At 39.2% G+C, this 20,324-nt stretch overlaps 1 protein-coding gene across 1 annotated transcript; it reads left to right on the top strand.

The window, feature by feature from the left end:
• Nucleotides 1-1,231: 1,231 nt before the first annotated feature.
• TMEM213 (transmembrane protein 213) lies at nucleotides 1,232-10,882 on the top strand. The gene is made up of 3 exons (XM_036760226.1): nucleotides 1,232-1,313; nucleotides 8,181-8,246; nucleotides 10,713-10,882. The coding sequence occupies exons 1-3, from the start codon at nucleotides 1,232-1,234 to the stop codon at nucleotides 10,880-10,882; spliced, it is 318 nt and encodes a 105-aa protein (XP_036616121.1).
• Nucleotides 10,883-20,324: the final 9,442 nt, after the last annotated feature.

Below are 20,324 nucleotides of genomic sequence, written 5' to 3'. Positions count from 1 at the left end.
CTTAAGAGCTGGAAAGAACCTTAGAGATCATTAGGTCCTAACTTCTAATTTTTATAGATAAGGAAAGTAGCGCTCATGGGAGTTAGGGAAGTTTCCTAAGGCCCCGTGGCTTGTAAGTAGTTTGAATTAAGAATCTCCAAGTCCTGCACTCTTTCCAAGAAAGAATGGAAATTTACCAATTACCATAATGGCTCACATTGTGTTTATAATTGGAAACCTGCTGCTGAAAATTTTTGCAACCTCTTGTACGTAGTGCTGGATTTGGAATCAGAGACTTGGGTTCAAAACCTGGCTCTGAAACTGTATGACCTTGGAAAAATTATTCAACATCTTTAGGTCTCACTTTCCCTCACTTCTTAATTGAGAGGGTTGGGCTAGATAATTTCTTAGGTCCCTTTCAGCTCTAAAGTTCTATTATTGAATAGAACAGGTTTGTGGCTAAGTAAACAATAGTTTCTTGCAGTACCAAGCCATCTAACCCTAGACTATTAATACTGTGAGAGATCTTAGAGATCACCATGCCCCACCCACTTCTTTTATAGATGAGGAAACTGAGGACCAGAGAGGGTAAGGGATTTGTGTAGGAAGTTAAAGGTAGAGGTTAGGGCTGGAACTCTTTGTCTCCTGAGTTATCACACTCTCTTCCTCTTGAAACTACTCGGCATGCTTTTTGTATTTCCTTACTATGCATATTTTGTTTCTTCCCCCTCCCCAGAAGTAATAAGTTAACATTTATATAGTGATTTTTCTGTTATATCACTTGATCCTCATAACAACCCTGGGAATCAGGTGGCATTATGATCCCCATTTTACAGCTAAGGAAACTGAGACAGAGAGATTAAGTGATTTACCTAGGACCACACAGCTAGAAAGTATCTGAAAATTAAGCTGACATGGCCAACTCATCTGTTCTTCTGTCCCCTATTCAACAAATTGGTTTTAAAAAAAAATCTCCTCCCCTCCCTTTTTTTTTAAATAGGGACTTTAGAAATTGTCCCCAGTTCTCCTCAAACTCCAGAGTTTGAAGGTGGGAGGAGGGAATTCTTTCTCTTTTCCAGAAGCAAGAGCAACGCAAAGGTGTGACAGATGCAAGTTCACTTTGCTCCACCCCTTCTCTTTTCTCCTAAACAAGAGAGCAGAGGTTTCCCCGTGGTCTGCCAGAGTCATTTTCAAGGTTTCCAGAGGACAAGCAGTACGAGGGCAGTCTGGACAGGTGCCTCCCATCTCCACCATGAAGCAGCTTTCCTCTGTAATCTATGTTCCCATCAGCCTCGTCCTCCTGTCTGCGTCCTTCTACACAACTTGTTTAGCAGGTAGAATTGTGGAATTTATTCTCCAGAAAGGAGGGAGGGAGAGGGAAGAAGTGGAAAAAAGAAGAGAGAAAAGGGGGGAAGCTATTTGGCCCAAGGAAAAAGGAAACAGGACTTTCTGGTCAAGATGGAGCTAGGAACTGGGGAGGGGAATTTTTTTTTTTTTGGTTTAATTGTTGACAAAGATCAAATTCTTAGATTTCACCTGGAGCATACTGATAGATGTACTGACATTTCTCTTCTGAAATGTATTGAGCTTTTGTTTGCCATTGCTAAGAGCAAAACATAAAAAAAAGTTTCCCCAAGTCTAACAATTTAATTAACCCAAAAGGATTTTTATTTTCTTACTTACCAGTAGTTTCTCTTTCCTTCCTCTGGGGGAGAGGGGGGTCAGTGAAATCCCTCTTTTTGTCAGCCCCTACCTCCAATGTGTCACTGACCCTGAGTCTTCCAGAGACTGTGCCAGTAGAGGGCTGGGAAGGCTTCTTTCTGCTCTGTTTGGAATGGATTGTGTCTGTCATCTGAGGGGCAGTTCAGTTTAATTCTGAGAGGCTTATTATCTCTGGGCTGGCCACCAGGTAATGAGTTTGTTGGTTTTTGGGTTTTGTTTTTTTTTTGCTGCAACAACTGGCCAATAGTAGACTGACTATTATATTGTCTACTAAGGCATGGAGGGTTTGGGATCTGGATCTTAGTTGGAGGGAGCACTCTCACCAATGAAATTATGGATCTTTTGAAAGTATATTTATTTAATCACCTCTCCCCCTTCCTCGCTACTTGAAGTGCTTCCTTCTTACAATATTCTAAGCTTCCTTTTATTTCTCCTTTTCCTTCAAAATTAATAATCCTTTGAATAGTACATAGCTCCAAGTACTTTCTCTATTAGACTATCTGATTTATTCTCTATCTCTCTAAGACAGATAAAGTGAGATAATAACCTCATTTGACAAGTGGAAAAAACTAACGTACACAGAGGTTAAGAAATTTGTCTAGGATTGATTACATTGGTCATAACATCAGAGGAAGATAAGGGGAAGGAATGAACATTTGTATCCTGCTTTCTGGGCGCCATGCACTTTTTAGAATATAGGTCTCAGAGGTGAAAGGGAACTTAGAGATTATTTATACTCATTTTACAGATGAAGAAACTGAGGCATCCAATTTCCTTGTTTTCCAGGATAGTATTCCACACCAGCTACTGTTACAGTATAGTTTGAGGAATCTTGGGAGTGAGAGGTTCTAACCTATTTTCATAATAATAATGACATTACCATTTCTAACACGGTAAATATCCACAGATATAACGCACATAAGACAAAACCTCTTTGGAGGGGGCGGTCTTCAATGATTGAGAGTGTAAAGGGGACCTGAGCCCCAACTGTTTGAGAACCACTCTCTACACTGCTGTTTCCCAATTGCCAGTCTGGACCAGCATTAGCAGCGATTTTTGATGGTCCACAAAACTATTACTAATAAAAATCCTTACTTCTTCCTTATAAATTAATTAATACATTATGCGCAGAACTTCAAACAACAATTAAACTGAAATTTCACTACTTCCATTTTGAAAATCAATTCCAAAATAGAAAATGCTTATTACAGCCTATCAGCTACTCCCTCTGTCTTCCCTTTCATTCTGTCTATTCACCCCTGTACATGTATTTGTGTATATACTTTTCCATATATATAGTCATTACTGTTTTGATGGCTTTTTTATTTACTTTTCAATATTTCATCTTTTTTATTCTATAACACTCACAGCGTGTCAGATCATTCTCCAAAAAAAATTGTGCTATTACAAAGAACTTATCCAGGCCTTTTCTACTGAATCAGGAATAGGAAAGCACTTGGTTCCCAAACTGTTCTTGGGAAAGCAGGATGTAGTTGCACTTGTTCAGGCAAATGTGATCATACTATCTCCTTTTACTTACAATTTTTGACCATTCTGTTTAAAAGTTTTACTGTTAATGTAAAAGATGTTTGATTATGCACCCCAGTAGTAAAAAAAATTTCAAGTATTTAGCACCTAATGTGTACTATTTACTCATATTACATACATCTACTACTGGGTTTTTGCTAGGTTCAGTCATGTCTGGTCCCTTTTGAAGTTTTCTTGGCAAAGGTGCTGGAGTGGTTTGCCATTTCCTTCTCCAGCTCCTTTTACATATGAGGAACTAAAGAAAATAGGGCTAAGTGACTTGTCCAGGGTCATGCAGCTAGCAAGTGTCTGAGGCTGTATTGGAACTCAAAAAATGAGTCTTTCTGATTCCAAGCTCAGCATTCTATCCATTATGTATTTTGTAAAAGAATCACAAAAATATAAATTTTAAAAATATGATACAGTTGAAAGAAAAGATTCCACTCCTTTTAATTCAGTCAGCAGCGGACCTAACTCCTTGTTTCTCCCAGACTCTTTCAGGATTGACTTTTCACTTTTACTTATTTTTGCCAATTTAATAGGAGTGAAGCGGTATCTCAAAATTTTTTAAATGGCATTTCTTTATGAAAAAGGTTTAACGATGATTTGCTATACATTTTTCCACCCTTCTAAATTTTCTGTTCACATTTGTTGACCATGCCTTAATCAATGGGAAATGGATGTTTCTTTCCCCTGATTTAGAGCAAATTCCTTATAAATTTCAGGTCAAATGTAGATATGTATATGTGTGTATATATACATACACACACACATATATATTTTTAAGGGAAACCTTCCTGTGTCTTTTGACCCCTGACTTTCTCCAGGTCCTCTCCTACTAGTCTTCCCGCCTCAGCTGCTGGGGTTGGGGGTGGGTTACCACACTCAATCTAGAGAGGACAACTGGTCCACAGTGTAGTTTTGCTGGGAAATACACTGCACTTTTCATTATTCTTCCTCCAAACATTGCATCTTTGCCTCTTGCTCTTTTCTCGCTACCTGTCCTCCCTTGTGCTGCCTTTTCTCTTTCTGTGAGTCGCTGCAAATCCAGGGGTTCCCAGATTTCTTCAAGTAGAGGAAAGCATAGTCAGAAAGGTGAGGATTAGTTTGGCTTCATTACAAAGTAGACAGGAAATAACTGCCAGGAATGTTTATTGTGGCAAGTGGTTGAGAGAGCCATGACGTATGATTCAAAAGGTAACATGACTGATTTGTAACAAACATGCCAGAATCTTAATGTGTTTTGTCCTGAAAAGCAATCATTGCGGAAGACGACTTACTAGTGCTAATGATGCCACTCATGCTTAAAACTGTTTTTGAAATTTCCCCATTGGAATTGCCTTTACAATTTGTGACACATTTCTTTTAAAAATAAGCCCCGGTGGTGGCAAATCTTAACAGTAATTGTAATGACAAAATAATAGCAATAATCCTAATATTTGACCTCATGCTTAAGGTTTGCCAAGTGCTTTACATGCATCATTTCACATCTGTTCAAGATGGAATTGATTTTTGAAAACAACAAACAAACATTTGCAATTAATCATGAATAAGGGGGGTGAACAAGCTAGGTCCTTGGTTCAGAACCGGGTCTCACTATAAAGCAATGAGATACTTCATTTTACGGTTTGTAAAATGACTCTCAGGCCATTCTAAGACAGAAGTCCTAAAATGTTTAGATCATCAGAGATGAATGAAACTATGTAAGGGAAGCATTTTGTAACCATAAAGCAGCCCAATTGCCACCAGTAAACATATAGATACCTGGAGAAGGAAATGGCAAACCACTCCAGTATCTGCCAAGAAAACCCCACATGGGGTCATAAAGAGTTGGACACAACTGAAACAACTGAACAACAAATGTACAGGTACACAAGGTGACTTTGAAATGGACAACGCCTATTTGGATGTAGAAATTTTGTTGTCTTTTAATCAGCCAATTTACTTGATAACTGTTTCCAGTGTCAGAGTGGTTGGTCGTTGCGTTGATCATAGCTTTTAAGGCTTTCAAAGTTGTTTTATCTTTATAATTTTATTAATGCATAAATTGTTCTCCCGACTCTGCCCCTTTCATTCTGTATCAATTCATAAGTCTTCTTAGGTTTCTCTAAAACCATCCCTGAGTTTTTTTATGGCACAATAATATTCTATCACATTCATATATCATAATTTGTTTACTTTTCTCCTAATTGATGGACATCCATTTAGGGTCCAGTTTTTTACCAGCACAAAAAGAGCTGCTATAAAATTTTTTATACATATGGGTCATTTTACTCTCATTGATTTCTCTAAGGTAAATGAATAGCAGTGGTGGGCAGCTAGGGTGGCACAGTGGATAGAGTGACAGGCCTGAAGTCAGAAAGACTCATCTTCCTGACCTCAAACCTTGCCTCAGACACTTACTAGCTGTGTGACCCTGGGCAAGTTGCTTAACCCCGTTTGCCTCAGTTTCCTCATCTGTAAAATGAGAAAGAAATTGCAAACCATTCCAGTATCTTTGCCAAGAAATCCCCAAATGGGTTATGAAGAGTCAGACACAACTGAAACAACAACAACCACCACAAAATGATAGTGGTATCAAACCCATATCACTGGAGCAGAGAATCTGGGTTCAAACTCCTGTTCTGACACATATCAGTGACTTCAGCCACGTCAACTGGGTCTCAGTTTCTTATCTGTAAAATAAGAAGGTTAAACTAGATGGCTTTTAAGGTTCCTTCCAGTTCTAAATCTAGGACCCTATAAAACCACCACCACCTCCCCTCTTTAGCTGACCCCTCCCCTTCTAACCGACCCATCCCTGCCCTTTTCTAGGATCTATTTCCCTGGAATCCTTTGCCTGAGAAACTATAGTGAGTGCAGCTAGGCCCCCTAGCAGCTACCATGCTATCCCAGACCTGCCCCTAAGGATGGAGCATCTGAGGATCAACAGTGTTACAGCCTTAACTTTTTTTTTTTTTTGGAGAAGGGGAAGGCACGACAATTGGGGTTAAGTGACTTGCCCAAGGTCAAATGTCTGAGGCTGGATTTAAACTCCCGTCCTCCTGACTCCAGGGCCAGTGCTCTACTCACTGCGCCACCTAGCTGCCCCAGATCCTTAACTCTTATACTGGGAATGCAAGGTTTCTTTTGCTTCGTAGTGCTTAGCAAGTTCCCAAATTCCATTCGTAATTCTGGAATAATCAGGGTTTGCCTTTCTGTAGGAAACATAATATCACCAACTGGCTTTGGCTTCACATAGGTAGGAAACTTATTTTCACTTTCCTTGGCAAAGGAGACAGGACCAGTCAAGAAAACAATATTTATTATATAGGTGAAAAGAGTTGGGAAATCAATTTCTCCTACCCAAATATTCCCCCATCCTCATGCCTTTCAGGTGTAAAAAATGTATGTCAGATTACATCAACTAATTACAGTACTTGAGTTAGACATTTGAAAGGCTTGGGGTGGAGTAGCTTGCCTTTGGCTAAATAACAGGTCCCTTTTCAAACTAGTATTCCACTGCTTACAAAAACCAATGTCCCTGAAGGACACAGTGTCCTAAGATGGGAACTTGGGAGCTTTCTACAGCTTTCAGCCATGCCAAGAAAACAGGATGAAGAGCATTAGAATGTCCTGGAAGGGATACCTTCAGAATTTATTCCTAGGACTAAATCTACTGGGAGAAAACCAAATAATATATTTATCTTCTTCCCATCATGTATGCAAAAAGCTTAAATTGGTAAGGTGGGACATGTCCTCCTTTCTCTAAAGCTGCTTAAGGGTTTCTACCCTTAAGTGCCTGCACTAACCCTGAGAAAATGTTAGGGATTCCTTAATAAATAGGTACATTCCATTAAAATCCATTTAATAGTGACTCTAATTTGTATAGTGAGTTCTAGTCACAAAAAACTTTCATCTACTTTATATCAATGTCCTGAAGTCACTGACTACAAGCAAAGGGCCTATAATCTCAGACCCCAGGGCATGTCCTACAGGATAAGGAACAGCCTAAAAGATAATGTCTGGATGAAGGACTAGTCTGATAACCTAAAGTCCTCATTGTTCAGCCTTGGATAAATCGAGTCTAAAACTTTAAGCAGTTTGTAATACAGGCTGACTTGAAAACAAGTGGCAAAGCTGATGAAAACACTCCGGGCTGTTGTTTTAGTTTTAGTATCAATCTGTGAGAGGCAATATTGAGTAGGGAATAGATAGCTGGAGATGGAGTATGGAAGATCTGGGTTCAAATGCCATTTGAATCCATAAGATATTTGCTAGGTGCACAATCCTGGCCAAGTCATCTAATTTCTATGTATCTTGGGTACATAGAGTATATATTATTGGGTACATTGCATACATGTTATGTATTCATAAACTAAGTTATAGACATTGATTTGCATTGTTGGAGAAACTTTCTGCACCTGGAGTGCCTCCAGCTAATGAAAATCTCAAATGCTCATTAATCTGCAACAGCTGTTTAATAATCTGCAAAACATTGGGGAAGGACTGAATGACCTCTAGGGTTCCTCCCAATTCTAGGATTAGAGTTAATAGGATTAGATTGGATTAGAATATAGGTACTACAAATATTCTACCCACTTTACAATGAAGAAACAAGCCCTGGAGGTTGATTTGCTTCTGGTGCTGGAACTAGCAAGGGGCAGAGCTAGGTGGTGAAACCAAGTCTACAGGCTCCAAGTCCAAGGCTCTTTCCTCTACCTGACTGACAGGTCTGAAACGGGCTTTGAATGAAGCCAAAAGGAACTTGACATTGGCTGTTGAGCCCAAGAATTCAATTTCCTTACAACTGGCACGCCTTTTACAAAGTCAACGCAAACCTGGAATAGTAACAACTGTGATCCACCCCACCTTGAGTCTAATAGTCTCTGATTTCCAGGAAGGATTAGCAAACCTTCATCTGAGTGCAATTCGTTGTACTGATTCTGCATCTTTTGTTCTTATTCTTTCAGAAACATACAACTCCTCATCAGTTCCTTCTCCTGTGTCAGACCCGGCATTCATAGAACAGTGCTCTAGTAAGCTTTCTACAACTGCTGGAACTCCATGGACTGGTGTTTAAACCCCTCTATTGTTTAAGTCTCTTTTATTGATTGAGATGATTAGTAGGTGTCCCCACTCCTGGGTGGGAACAACTTAGTATCTTGTGGCCCTTTCTGCTCTTCTTGTGCATGAATCTAATTTCTCACTGTTTTCCAAAAGAAGCCTAATGGATTGCTGAGTCTTTCTTCTAATCTATCTTCAGGGTCCTTGAGTATAAGAATCCATGGAGAACCTAATAATCCAGTCATCTCATGTAATTTGGGACAAAATGGAGGGTGGTTAAAATGCACCTTAGAGAGGATTTCTGAATGCTAGAATCTCAGGGCTGAAAGGCCTGGTAGCCCAATCTACCCAATGCAAGAGCTTCATTTCTACTATTTTTGACATGGTCATTAAGCCTCTATTTAAAGAATTTCAGTGGAAGGAAATTTACTACCTCACAAGGCTGCTAGGAACCTATAGCATCATAGAACTGGAAGGGACCATAGATGTCATCTAAAGTCATTTTACAGATAGGGAAAATGAGGCAAAGCAGAGTTAAATAGCTTGCCTAAGTTCACTAAAGTCATGAGTGACAGAGCCAGGACTCCAGCTCCATTGTTCTTTCTACTATAGCATGTGGCTATTCCCTCTATGTTGGCCCAAAATCTGTCTCCCTTACACTTCTACCCATTGGATGCTAAAATATTGCTACCTTAGACACTCATATAGGTGATCGTGTATCTGAAAAGTAAGCTTTCTCATAAACATTGCTTGTAATTTGCTGGAATCTAGAGGCTTAAAATTTTTTTAAAATTTATTTAGTATTTTATTTTGCCCTAGCTACATGTAAAACAATTTTTAACATTCATTTTTAAAACTTCGAGTTCCAAATTCTCTCCCTTCTTTTCTCTCCCCCCACCCCCATTAAGAAGGCAAGTAATTTGATATAGGTTACATATGTGTAGTTATGCAAAACATTTCCATAATAGCCACATTGTGAAAGAAAAATAAAGTAAAAAAGTATGCTTCAATCTGTATTCAAACACCATCAATTCTCTCTCTGGGGATGGATAGCATTTTTCATCATAAGTCCTTCAGAGTTGTTTTGGATCATTGTCTTACTGAGAATAGCTAAGTCATTCATAGCTGGTCATCTTAGAACATTGCTGTTACTTTGTACACGATACATTTCACTTTGCATCAGCTCATGGAAGTCTTTCCAGTCTTTTCTGAGAGCAGCCTGCTCATCATTTCTTATAGCACAATAGTATTCCATTATAATTAAAAACCACAATTTGTTCAGCCATTCTCCAATTGATGAGCATCCCCTCAATTTCCTATTTTTTATTTTTTTTGGGATACAGACTTAGTAGTGGTATTGCTAGGTCAAAGGGTATGGATGGTTTTATAGCCCTTTGGGTATGGTTCCAAATTGCTTTATAGAATAACTGAATCTGGAATCTAGAGGCTTTTACTGAATATGTAATATCATACCTGTCATGGCATTGGGGAGGGGAAAGAGATGGCATGGAGCTGGACACACTAAATATGGAGTACTAGAAAGAACCATAGAGTTGGAATAAGAGGAACTACTTTGAATTCTAGCTTTATAATTTAAAACTTACGTGACCTTGTGTAAGTCACTTAAATTCTTTGAGACTGGGGTTCCTCCTCTATAGACAAGGGAATTGGACATCTAAGATACCCTCTAGATCCATCTCCATGCTCCTGTAATTAAAACATTAGAACTTTATTAGTAGTCAGTTATAAAGTAGTATATTTATTCCTGTTCTGACAATTTTTTCTTCAACCTTATGTTTAACTTATTTTGTTATTTTTTTAGGAGATAGTCTCACCCTAAAATGATATTTAAAAACCTAATTAGCCTTAGGAACAAGGGAAACAAACATACTTTATTATTTACAGATATTTAAAAACAAACTTGGGAACATCTCCCAAGGAACCCAGAAACTACTATATAATTAAATTACTAGATGGAAAATAGAAGTGTTAATTTATACACATTCTACTGTGCTGCTATAATTGATGGGTCTTACCTTAGTGATGGAGTTGAATAAGATGTGTTATTGTGGGCTCAAATAGCAATTTTTTGCCTATTTATAAATAGGTGGAAGATGAGAGAAGAGAATAATACAATTTTCAATAGTTCAATCATAATCTGGTTTTTGGGTTCAGATTAGATACACACAGACATTTATTGTTTTCTATAATGCACAGCAAAATGAAGAACTTGTTCCAGGGATCAGGCAAATTCACCCCCAACTCTTAGGATAACCCATAGTCCACATGCTTCTAATCCTTGTTCAGTAATAGCACTTCGGTTCATAAAGGGAAACTCTCCATCTCCCATGGATAGTGACCATTGAAATTAAATGATATTTAGGCAGGGAGGAGGAAAAGGAAGGAGGATCATGAAATGTGTCTCTCTTCTTCAATAGATGTAGATTTCTGCTCTAAGGCTGCCCAGTGCTGTAAGCATGGAATGGATGAAGATGGTTGGATTGCAGCAGCTATTGGCTGGAGTCTCTGGTTTCTGACACTCATTTTGCTCTGTGTGGGTAAACTGAGAAAGATCACACCTGATGAATCCAAGTACACACAAGCATGAGGTTTGGGACTCCATAGACAAGACTATCAAACTCCACCAGTTTCCTAAATGGAGGGACGTGAACAGTCTTGAAATAAGATTCAACTTCCAATTTCAGCAAGGAAAATAGTACTTTCACATCTAGCTTCAAAGGGTCAATATTTGGCCCTGATAGTTTTCCTCTCTCTATAGTTTAATATCAGAATTATTTTCATAAACATTTGCTGAATTGAATCAACAGGAAGAATTTATGAAATATCAGTAATGTTTCCAGCACTATCTTGACACTCAAGGACACAAAAAAGGAATAACCAAGAGCCATTCCTCAAAGATAAGCGGTCAAAAGATAGGAACAGTTTTTGAGAGAACTGCAAGTTATAAATTACATTAATTGCCATTTGGAAACTTGCTCCAAATCAATAATAATAAGAGAAATGCAAATTAAAACAACTCTGAGTCTTCACCTGTCACCCTGAAAATTGACCAAGAAAAAAAAAATGAGGACAGTCAGTGCTGGAGAAGTTCTGGGAAGAAAGGAATACTCATACACTGTTGGTAGAGCTGAATGATCCATCCATCCATTTTGGCTGTCCATTTGGAATTATACAAATATGTGACATCACTGTTTATACCTTTTGACCCAATAAATCCCTCTACTAGATGTATACCCCAGGAAGTTCAAAGATGAAAACAAAATCTTTTCAGCAGGACTCTTTGTAGTAAAGTAATAATTCCTGTTATGATAGAAAGGAGAAAAATTGCAAGAAGGAACCTGAGCTCTGAGGCACTGAGAAAACAAAAAAGAAATGGTGCTAGAGAACAGATAAGGGAACATAGTAGTTTCTCTTTGTCAGAAGTGAGGGGGAGATGTACAAAAGGAGAATGTCAGAGCGATTATCAGGTAGTTCTGTTCACTCGTTTTTTTTGTTACAAAAAATAGTTCAGTAGGGGAGAGGGCGGGACAGTGGTGTAGACCTAGAAATAACTGTGATGTAAAAATAAAAGGCACCAATAAAACACTCTTTTAAAAGTACAAGACTTAACTGGGTACACTATAAGCATCCCAAGTTATTATTTTCCTTCCCAATTCAACTTTTCCTTCTAGGATAATACTTTTTGTTGATCATATTATCACTCTTCTAGTCATTCAAGCTTGAAATTTGAGAGGTACCTTTGACCCCTGCCCTTCCCCCCCACAATTTCTAAGTCCAATTGTCAAGTCCTGTCCATATCTTCCTGCAAAGTTGACTCTGCTATCTCTACATTGTCTTCTCATTATCACTATCCCTCTTGGTCAATGAATTCCCTGTTATCTACTGATTGAATTCAGTAGCCTCTCCTGGATCCTTTTCTACAATCTGCCCCACCCCAAACTCATCCTACTCACTAACACAAAATTAATCTTAACTGAAAGAACTTTGTCTCCCAGGAGTGGGTGTGGGATAGTTAGACAAGGCAGAGGGTCTGCTGAGCAGCTCACCTGTGGCACTTGATAGCTGTGCGACTTTGGGCAAGTCACACAAATCTCTATGAACCCCAGTTTCCTCATCTGTAAAAAGAGGGAGTACTACTAAAGATTCCTCCTAGTAAGTCTATGATCCTATGGTCCTCATTGCCTATTTAGTCATTTTCAGTCATGTCTGAGTCTTTGTGACTCCATTTGGGGTTTTTCTTGTCAAAGATAATGGAATGGTTTGTCGTTTCCTTCTCCAGCTCAATTTACGGATGAAGAAAGTGAGGCAAACAGGGTTACATGACTTGCCCAAAGTCACATCGCTAGTAAATGTCTAAGGCCAGATTTGAACTTCAGAAAATAAGTTTTTCTGACTCCAGGCCTGGCACTCATATCCGCTGTGCCACCTAGCTGCCCTACTGAAAGAATTAACATTCCCCATTCAAGACATTTCCTAATCTGGCTCCAAACTCATTTCCGATCTTATCTTTTACTCCTCTACATGTAGTTGGACTATGCCATAGTATCATTCCCTAAACATATTTTGTTTTCAAATATCTATGCCTTTCTTCAGCTGTTTCCTCTCCTACCTCTCTGCCTATCTCAATATACTGCTAAAGCTCAGCTCAAATACCACCCCCAGGAAGTTTTTCCTGATTCTCACATCTTTAGTGATCTCCCTCTGAAATCTAATGTCTCTGCACAGTTTGAATTGAACATGTCATGGGCCTCTTGAACCCAACATATCCCAAACAACTCATTATCCTTTCTACCAAACTCACTCCTCTTCTAAACTATCTATTACTGTTGATGGCCCCACCATTCTTCCAATCACCTAGCTTCACCACCTGGGTGTCATCCTCAATTCCTCCCTCTCACCCCACAGATCTAACCAATGGTCAATACTTGTCATTTCTATCACCATGACATCTCTCCCACCTGTCACCTCTTCACTTACACAGCTAACACCCTGGCTTAAGCTCTTATCACCCCTCACCTGGACTACTATTTGTTGTTGAGTTGCTTTCAGCCATGTCTGACTCTTTGTGACTCCATTTGGGGTTTTCTTGGCAAAGATACTAGAGGTTTGCCATTTCCCTCTCCAGCAGGGACTATTATAATAGCCTTCTAATAATTGATCTTCCTGTCTCAAATCTCTCCCCAATCTATCCTTCCCACAAGCATCAAAGTAATTTTCCTAAAGTGTACATCTGACAATGTTCCCAGTCATTGAACCCCTCTACCTCAGTTTCCCCTTGTGTAAAATGCAAAAGTTGAATCAGGTCCCTTCCAGCTCTAAATCTATGACCCTCTGAACTCCAGTGGCTCCCTCTAGGATCAAATATGAACTGTTTTGCCTTTAAAGCTCTTCACAAGATGGTCCTTTCTCACCTTCCCATTGCTTTCTTTCACTCACTCTGTGATCCAGACACACTGGCTATTCCTCACACAGGGTACTTCAGCTCTTTTCTTGGTTCCTTCACATTGGCCATCCTTCATGCTTCCTCTTAGAAGCCTCAGTTTTCTTTATCATTCAACTCAAGCATCACCTTCTGCAAAAGGCCTTTCCTAGTTACTGGCGCCTTTCCTCTAGGCTGACATCGTATCTACTTTGGATGTATTTTGGATACACCAAGAACATTTGTCAAGCATTTACCATGAGCTAAAACACTGGAGACACAAAGACAAGATCCCTGCTCTTTGTTCATTGACATAAACTTTTTCAGAAAAGCACTTGCTACAGATTTGGGGGGGGAAGGATTGTTTGTTGGGAAGTGAGAAGAGTTTTTAACCTTATCTCCTCCTGAACCAGGTTACCATGCCACTTTCTGTTCACCTCCAAACCATGCTTTGACCACAACCCTATCGCTTTCCTTCTGGCTCCTATTCCCATATTCCCCCATTATAATGTGAGTTCCATGAGGGCAGGGACTTTTTTGCTTATTTGTATTTCTATCCCCTGCACTTAGCAAAGTTCCAGGTATACAATAAGCATTTTATAAATGTTCTTTTATTCATTCATCCAGGTTTTCTTCCCTAATAAAATGTATCAATTATTTTCAACAATGAAGAAACACTAGATTAAATAGTTTTTTTTTAAAGTTCACAAAGTTAAAACTCAAGTTTGTATGGGTGCACGGAGCAAGGATGGAAGCCTGAGGTACATAAATTTTGGCCTAGATTCATTCAGCGAGTGGGAAAGGAGTTCCAATAAATAACCACCAATTTTTTTTTAACTTCCTTTTGGGAAAAGACAGTAACTGCCAGAAGGCAGAACACAGAAATTATACTTTGGATATGCTGAAACCAAATGTCCCTTTGAAAATTGATATCCAAACAGGTAGGAGAGTCTTAATAATCCTAAGAAGGCTGACATTTTAAGTTCCAAAGGAAATCCTTCAGGGTTTTCAGACTTCAACAATGGGAGTATTTAGAAAGACAGAAAGGGAGTTCATGTCTCTACATCTGTGGCAAATACTAATAATAATGACCGTCCCCAACTAAAATACTAAATTCTTTCATCCTGCTTACAATTAGTCACTGAACACCTCCCTATTGCTAGTGGGCAAAGTTTACTCTAAAGATTATTAATTTACCCTGGAAAAATATGATATATCCCCTCAAAGCCTTGACTGATGCCTTAATGTGGCACAAAGGTGATGCTGGATTCTGGAAGGTGATATAAGTGGTAAGCACACTCTGACAGGTGCTACGAAGCTGGAAAGGCTTTGAGGACAGACTTGGAGACAGACAGTGCATCTGTCATCTGAGGACTAGCTTAGGTAACATGTGGAGGGGTCATCACCAGAAAGCTGGCTGGCCTCTAGGGGATGGATATCTTTGGTGATAACAACACATAAAGACTAGTGAGAGGGGTGGATTGGGTAAAGAGTGGATCAAAAGAGAAAATAACATCAGGAAAATTAGGGATCTGAAAATATTGAATAATGATAAAATAGTATTCGATAATAATCAACCTTATAGTAACAATGGTCATCAAAAGCTTGAAATGCCAAAAAAAGGAGTTTGCATTTTATTTTAGGGGCAAGAGAAAGTCACTGAAGTTTCTTGAGGAGAGAAGCAGCATGGTCTTACCTGTACTTTAGGAAGATCACTTCGGCAGCTTCATGGAGGGTGAATTAGGAAGGGGACAGACTTGAAGCAGGTAGACCAGTTAGCTATTGTCAAGGTCCAGGGGAGAGATGAGGACTCATATTAGACATGGCAACGATTCAAGAAGTGTTGTAGAAGGTGTTGACGAGTCTTGGCAACTGACTGCACATGTGGGGTCAGAGAGAGTGAAGAAAAAAAGATGACTCTAAAATTGTGAACCTGGGCTACTGGAAAGTTGGTGGGTTGCCCTAGATAGAAATAGGGAAGTTAGGAAGAAGAGAGAGTTGGGGTGGGAAAAAGAGATGAGTTCTGTTTTGTAAATGTTGAGCTTGAGGTGTCTCTGGGACATCCCGTCAGCAATGTCCAGTTTGTGATGTGGGACTGGAATTCAGGAGAGAGACCACCTAGGGCTGGACATATCATAGAGAAGACAATCAAACCCCAGGGAGCTGATAAGATTGTTTAGAGAAAGAATTTTGGGGAGAGCGATTGTTTGTTGGAAAGTGGGAAGATGAGTTTTTACCTTATCTCGTCCTGAACCAGGTCACAGAGGGAGAAGAGGCCAAGGTCTGAGTTTGGGGCAATATTGGAAAAGCTAACGACTTATTCCACTGGTTACATAATCATTTATTTCTTTATCCAGGGAAGTTTTTTTTTTTTAAGGTATAATGTTGTTTACATAACTACAGTTTTCTTCTTTGTCTTTTGAGTTAAATAAAATAAACTTTTGGAAGTCATCTAGTCCAATTATGTTACGTTACAAATGAGAAACATGAGACTCAAAGGAATCATGTAACTGGTTTAATGTCATAAAACTACTAAGTGCCAGGACTGGAACCCAAGTTTCCTAAGCCCACTCAAGATGCTCTTTCCTGAACACTACACTGTGGTCAGTCATGACATCATATGATTTGTCCAGAGTCCCAACCTGAGCAGTTCAAACAGGATGAAAAATCCAGGGCTCTCTTGATTTGACCACCTCTGCTGTAAAGTTTCACCAGCATAATCTCTGCAAGCTCAGGGAAAATGAGGCATAAGGTTGTCTGGGGGTAATGAAGAGTAGGACTATCACAGATAAATGAATCTGCAGATACATAATACACATCCCCCTTCAAAAAAAATGCAAAAGTCATCGTTAAAGCCCAAATACTCAGCTGCTTCTCCCAAACTTTTGCTTCGCCTAATTTTAACATTTAATACTTAATAAACATAAACTTTATCATAAACTTAGCAAACTTGATTCTGAATTTTAATTGTGAAATTACTTGAATTGTAAAAATCAAATAATCAGACAAAAAAAGGGACAAATTTATATTTAAAACCTCCAACATATTCTACAGTTTGACAAAGTAGAACCGAAAGAATCAATAGATGAAAAACAAAACATATTTGCTCCACGTCTCTCTTTTGAATTACTCTGTAGGTCTATCACTGGTGGCTTTGTCAAGTACTTTCTAAACTACCAGCAGAGAAGATTTTTATTTTTGTTCTCTCTGCCAGGGAGAATGAGTTCTTTTGTGGGAAAGGATGGACCAAAAATCACTCATGAGGGTTGATGGCCAAAACAAAATAGGAAGACAAGAACAAGGCAGCTAGGTGGCTCAATGGATAGAGTGCTGGGCTTGGAGTCGGGAAGACTCATCTTCCTGAGTTCAAATCTGGCCTCAGACACTTACTAGTCCTGCTAATGGTCAACAGGGCCACAAAGGGTCGGGTCGGACAAGATCAAACAATAACAAAGAAAGGCAGCACTTAGCTGTCATTGCTGAATTCAAGTAGGCAGACCCAGATGATAGACTTTCTAGGACATAGGTCCCTAGAAGGAACCACAAAAGTCAATCCCTTCATTTTATGGATCAGGAAAATTAGTCTCAGGGAAGTGAAGTGACCTTCCCAAGGTCACACAATCAACAAGCAGCAGAGCCAGGATCTGAATGCAGGTCCTTGGTAAGGTCAAAAGGTCATACATAGGACCATAGATCTAGAAGAGGCCATCTAATCTAACTGATGAGGTTTAGGGGTGCTCAAGACCCCAAAATACTGATGCACTGTGTCCTGCTCAAATGAATTCCAGCCAAGCCTTCTCACAGCCATAGAGAAAAATAAAGTTTATTAAAGATTCACCATATTGGGTCACCATTTGTGAAAACAGGCGGGCCAGATTCAATTGAATCTATTGAGCTAGATTGAATGGGAGCACCTTCACGGAGGCAAGATGACACTTATACACAGAAAGATTGTGGGAAGGATCTAGGATGGCCCTGGGGTGATGGGAGGAGTCTAAGGAGGATCTTAATGGGATTGGGGTGAGGTCAGACTCCTGGAACCAAGAGAATGGGATTAAGGTTAAGGGTGGGAAGTAGCTGAAGGCTACCTGGAGATAACAGATGGTTGGGCTAGGCTAGTTTAAGGGCAACAGATTTGGGCCTAGACATTTTGATAGGATCAAGGGTGGGAAGTAGCTAGACCAGAAAGGGCTAGGCTAGGTTAAGGGTAACCTAGAGATTTGGGCCTAGCCATAATGAAAGGCTTATAGTCTCAGGCAAACACCTCATCAAGTGGGAAGATTCAAGGAGAGTTCAAGGGGACTCCCACAGTCTAAACCCCATCACAACCACCTCATTTTACCAGAAAGGCTCCTCATAGCTGCAAAGCTGCCATCAATAGTCTGGAGAGAGTTATTTCCAGACTAAAGAAAAGCAAATGATAAGAGAATGGAGTCTGCAAACTATAGTCATTCAACCAATAAGCATTTATTAAGCATTTGCTGTGCGCCAGGCACTGAGTTAAGTGCTAGGGATATAAAAAGAAGCAAAACCAGTTACTGCCCTCAGTGAGCTAATATTCTAATGCTAGAAGTAATCATGCAATTAATGGGCACATATAAGAAATATCTAGAGTGGATAGAATGTAATCTGAGAGCAGTAGGCACTGGTATCTGGGATACTGGGAAAGGCATCCTGAAGGAGGTAAAATTTTAACTGGGTCTTGAAGGAAGCTAAGGAAAGAATAGGCATAGGTGAATGAAGCTTTCTAGACATGGAAATGGTCAGTGCAAAGGAACACAGACCAGAGTCAGAATGTTGTAGGCTGGTGTAGTTGGAGTGAAGAGTGAATGGAGAGGAATCAAGAATAAGAAGATGGGGTGAAAATATGTTTAATAGGAATGTATAAATAGAGCCTATATCAGATTGCATGCCATCTTGGGGAGGGGGGAGAAAGTGGAGGGGGAGAAAATTTAAAACTCAAAATCTTATAGAAATGAATGTTCAAAACTAAAAATAAATTATTTTTTAAAAAAAGAATAAGAAGATGGGAAAGGTAGAAAGGGGCCAGGTTATGAAGAGTTTATTTGCTGAATAGAGTATTTGTATTTGAGTTTGGAGTAATAAGGTACCACTGGAGCTCATTAAACAGAGGGGTGATATGGTCAGACTTAGGCATTAGAAAAAATTGCCTTGGCAGATGAGTAGAAAATGGATTGGAGTGAGAATGGACTGGAAGGAGGAAGATTGGTTAAAATACTACAATGGTAGCCAATCAAGAGGAGGTAAGAGTCTATACTAGGGTACTAGCCATAAGGGCGAAGAAAAGGTGACATATTCAATAGAGGTTTGGATGCTTGCAATGACAAGATTTGACCATAGATTAGATATACATGGGGTGAATGAGAGGGAAGAGTCCAAGATAACACTGCATTGTCTAGGAAAATGATGGTATCCTTGATAGTAACAAGAAAGTTGGGAAAGAGGAACAGTTTATGAGGAAGAGAATAAATTCTGTTTTCAACATTTTGAGTTTAAGATGCTATCCAATTTAAGATGTCCTGAAGGTGATCCAGGACTGAAATTCAGGAAAGAAACTAGGGTTAGATATATAAATTTGGGAATCATCTGCATAGAGATGACAAGTGTCAGTCATTTATTTTGAACTTAATAAATACTAAATAAAATGGGCATTTCCATATAACTAGTAAAAGACACAAAGAAGATTGTCCATGCAACTGCAGACCTCTAATGTGAATAGCTTGCTTTTCTTTTTAAGCATTTCATACGTTCAGCCTGTAGCTTTCAAAGCTGTCCTGCTTGACTTTTGTTCTGTTCTCTTTTCAGCATTGTTTTATTTTTCTTCTCAGCATTAAAAAAAAAAATGTCTCAATGACTCTTCCTTTCTCAACTTTTTCAAACTTTAGTTGTAACATGGATTTGATTTTGCATCCTATCCAAGATCTCCATGACTTGACAACTTTGTTTATAATCTGTCTCACCCTTCTTTCCAGAGCAAAGTACTAATTTTTAAAATCTGCCCCAAACCCTTGATTATTTTGGTTACTCTTTTTGGATGTTCAAAATTTGTCCCATATTTCTTGAGGTGAAGGAAAATGCCTTGTGTTTTGTCTCAAATGTTCTTCTAATGATGCCTATAATTTTGCTGGTCTGTTTTGGCTCTGCCTGTATTGGGCTGATGTCTTCAGAAAATAGCCTTTGGTGATTCTCATGATATTTTCCTAGGGTGTTAACAGGTTTCCACCCCATTAGTGTAGTTTATAATCCTCTTCCCTTATATTTGCCCACAATGAAACTTGCCAACTTTTCTGCTTACTCACCCAGCCTCATGAGATCTTTTTGCACTTTTCTCCCAATGGCTTGGCCTCTTGTGACTCCCAAAGAGTATCATGTCACCTGAAAATTTAGAGATGACTTTGCACATGCCCTCTTCAAGATAATTTATTAAAATGTTGACAAAGATGGGAGTGTGAAATGCTCCCTTTTCTAAGAGTATAAAGGGCTTTGTTTGCCTAGAGAAGAAATAAATTAATCAGTCTCCTCTCAACATAATTGGGAGTTGACTGTATAATAATAATAATGATGGGTTTTGAGCCCAGAGAAGTTGGGG

Source organism: Trichosurus vulpecula, chromosome 5, assembly GCF_011100635.1.
Source record: "Trichosurus vulpecula isolate mTriVul1 chromosome 5, mTriVul1.pri, whole genome shotgun sequence".
Taxonomy (NCBI): Eukaryota; Metazoa; Chordata; class Mammalia; order Diprotodontia; family Phalangeridae; genus Trichosurus; species Trichosurus vulpecula.
This window is presented reverse-complemented; position numbering and strand designations above follow the sequence as displayed.

Bases quoted from the DNA above. Each gene is read 5' to 3' on its own strand.
- TMEM213 (XM_036760226.1), top strand. From the start codon at position 1,232: ATGAAGCAGCTTTCCTCTGTAATCTATGTTCCCATCAGCCTCGTCCTC. The intron at 1,314-8,180 runs GTAGAATTGTGG...TTATTCTTTCAG, and splicing joins CTACACAACTTGTTTAGCAG to AAACATACAACTCCTCATCA. The intron at 8,247-10,712 runs GTAAGCTTTCTA...CTTCTTCAATAG, and splicing joins ATTCATAGAACAGTGCTCTA to ATGTAGATTTCTGCTCTAAG.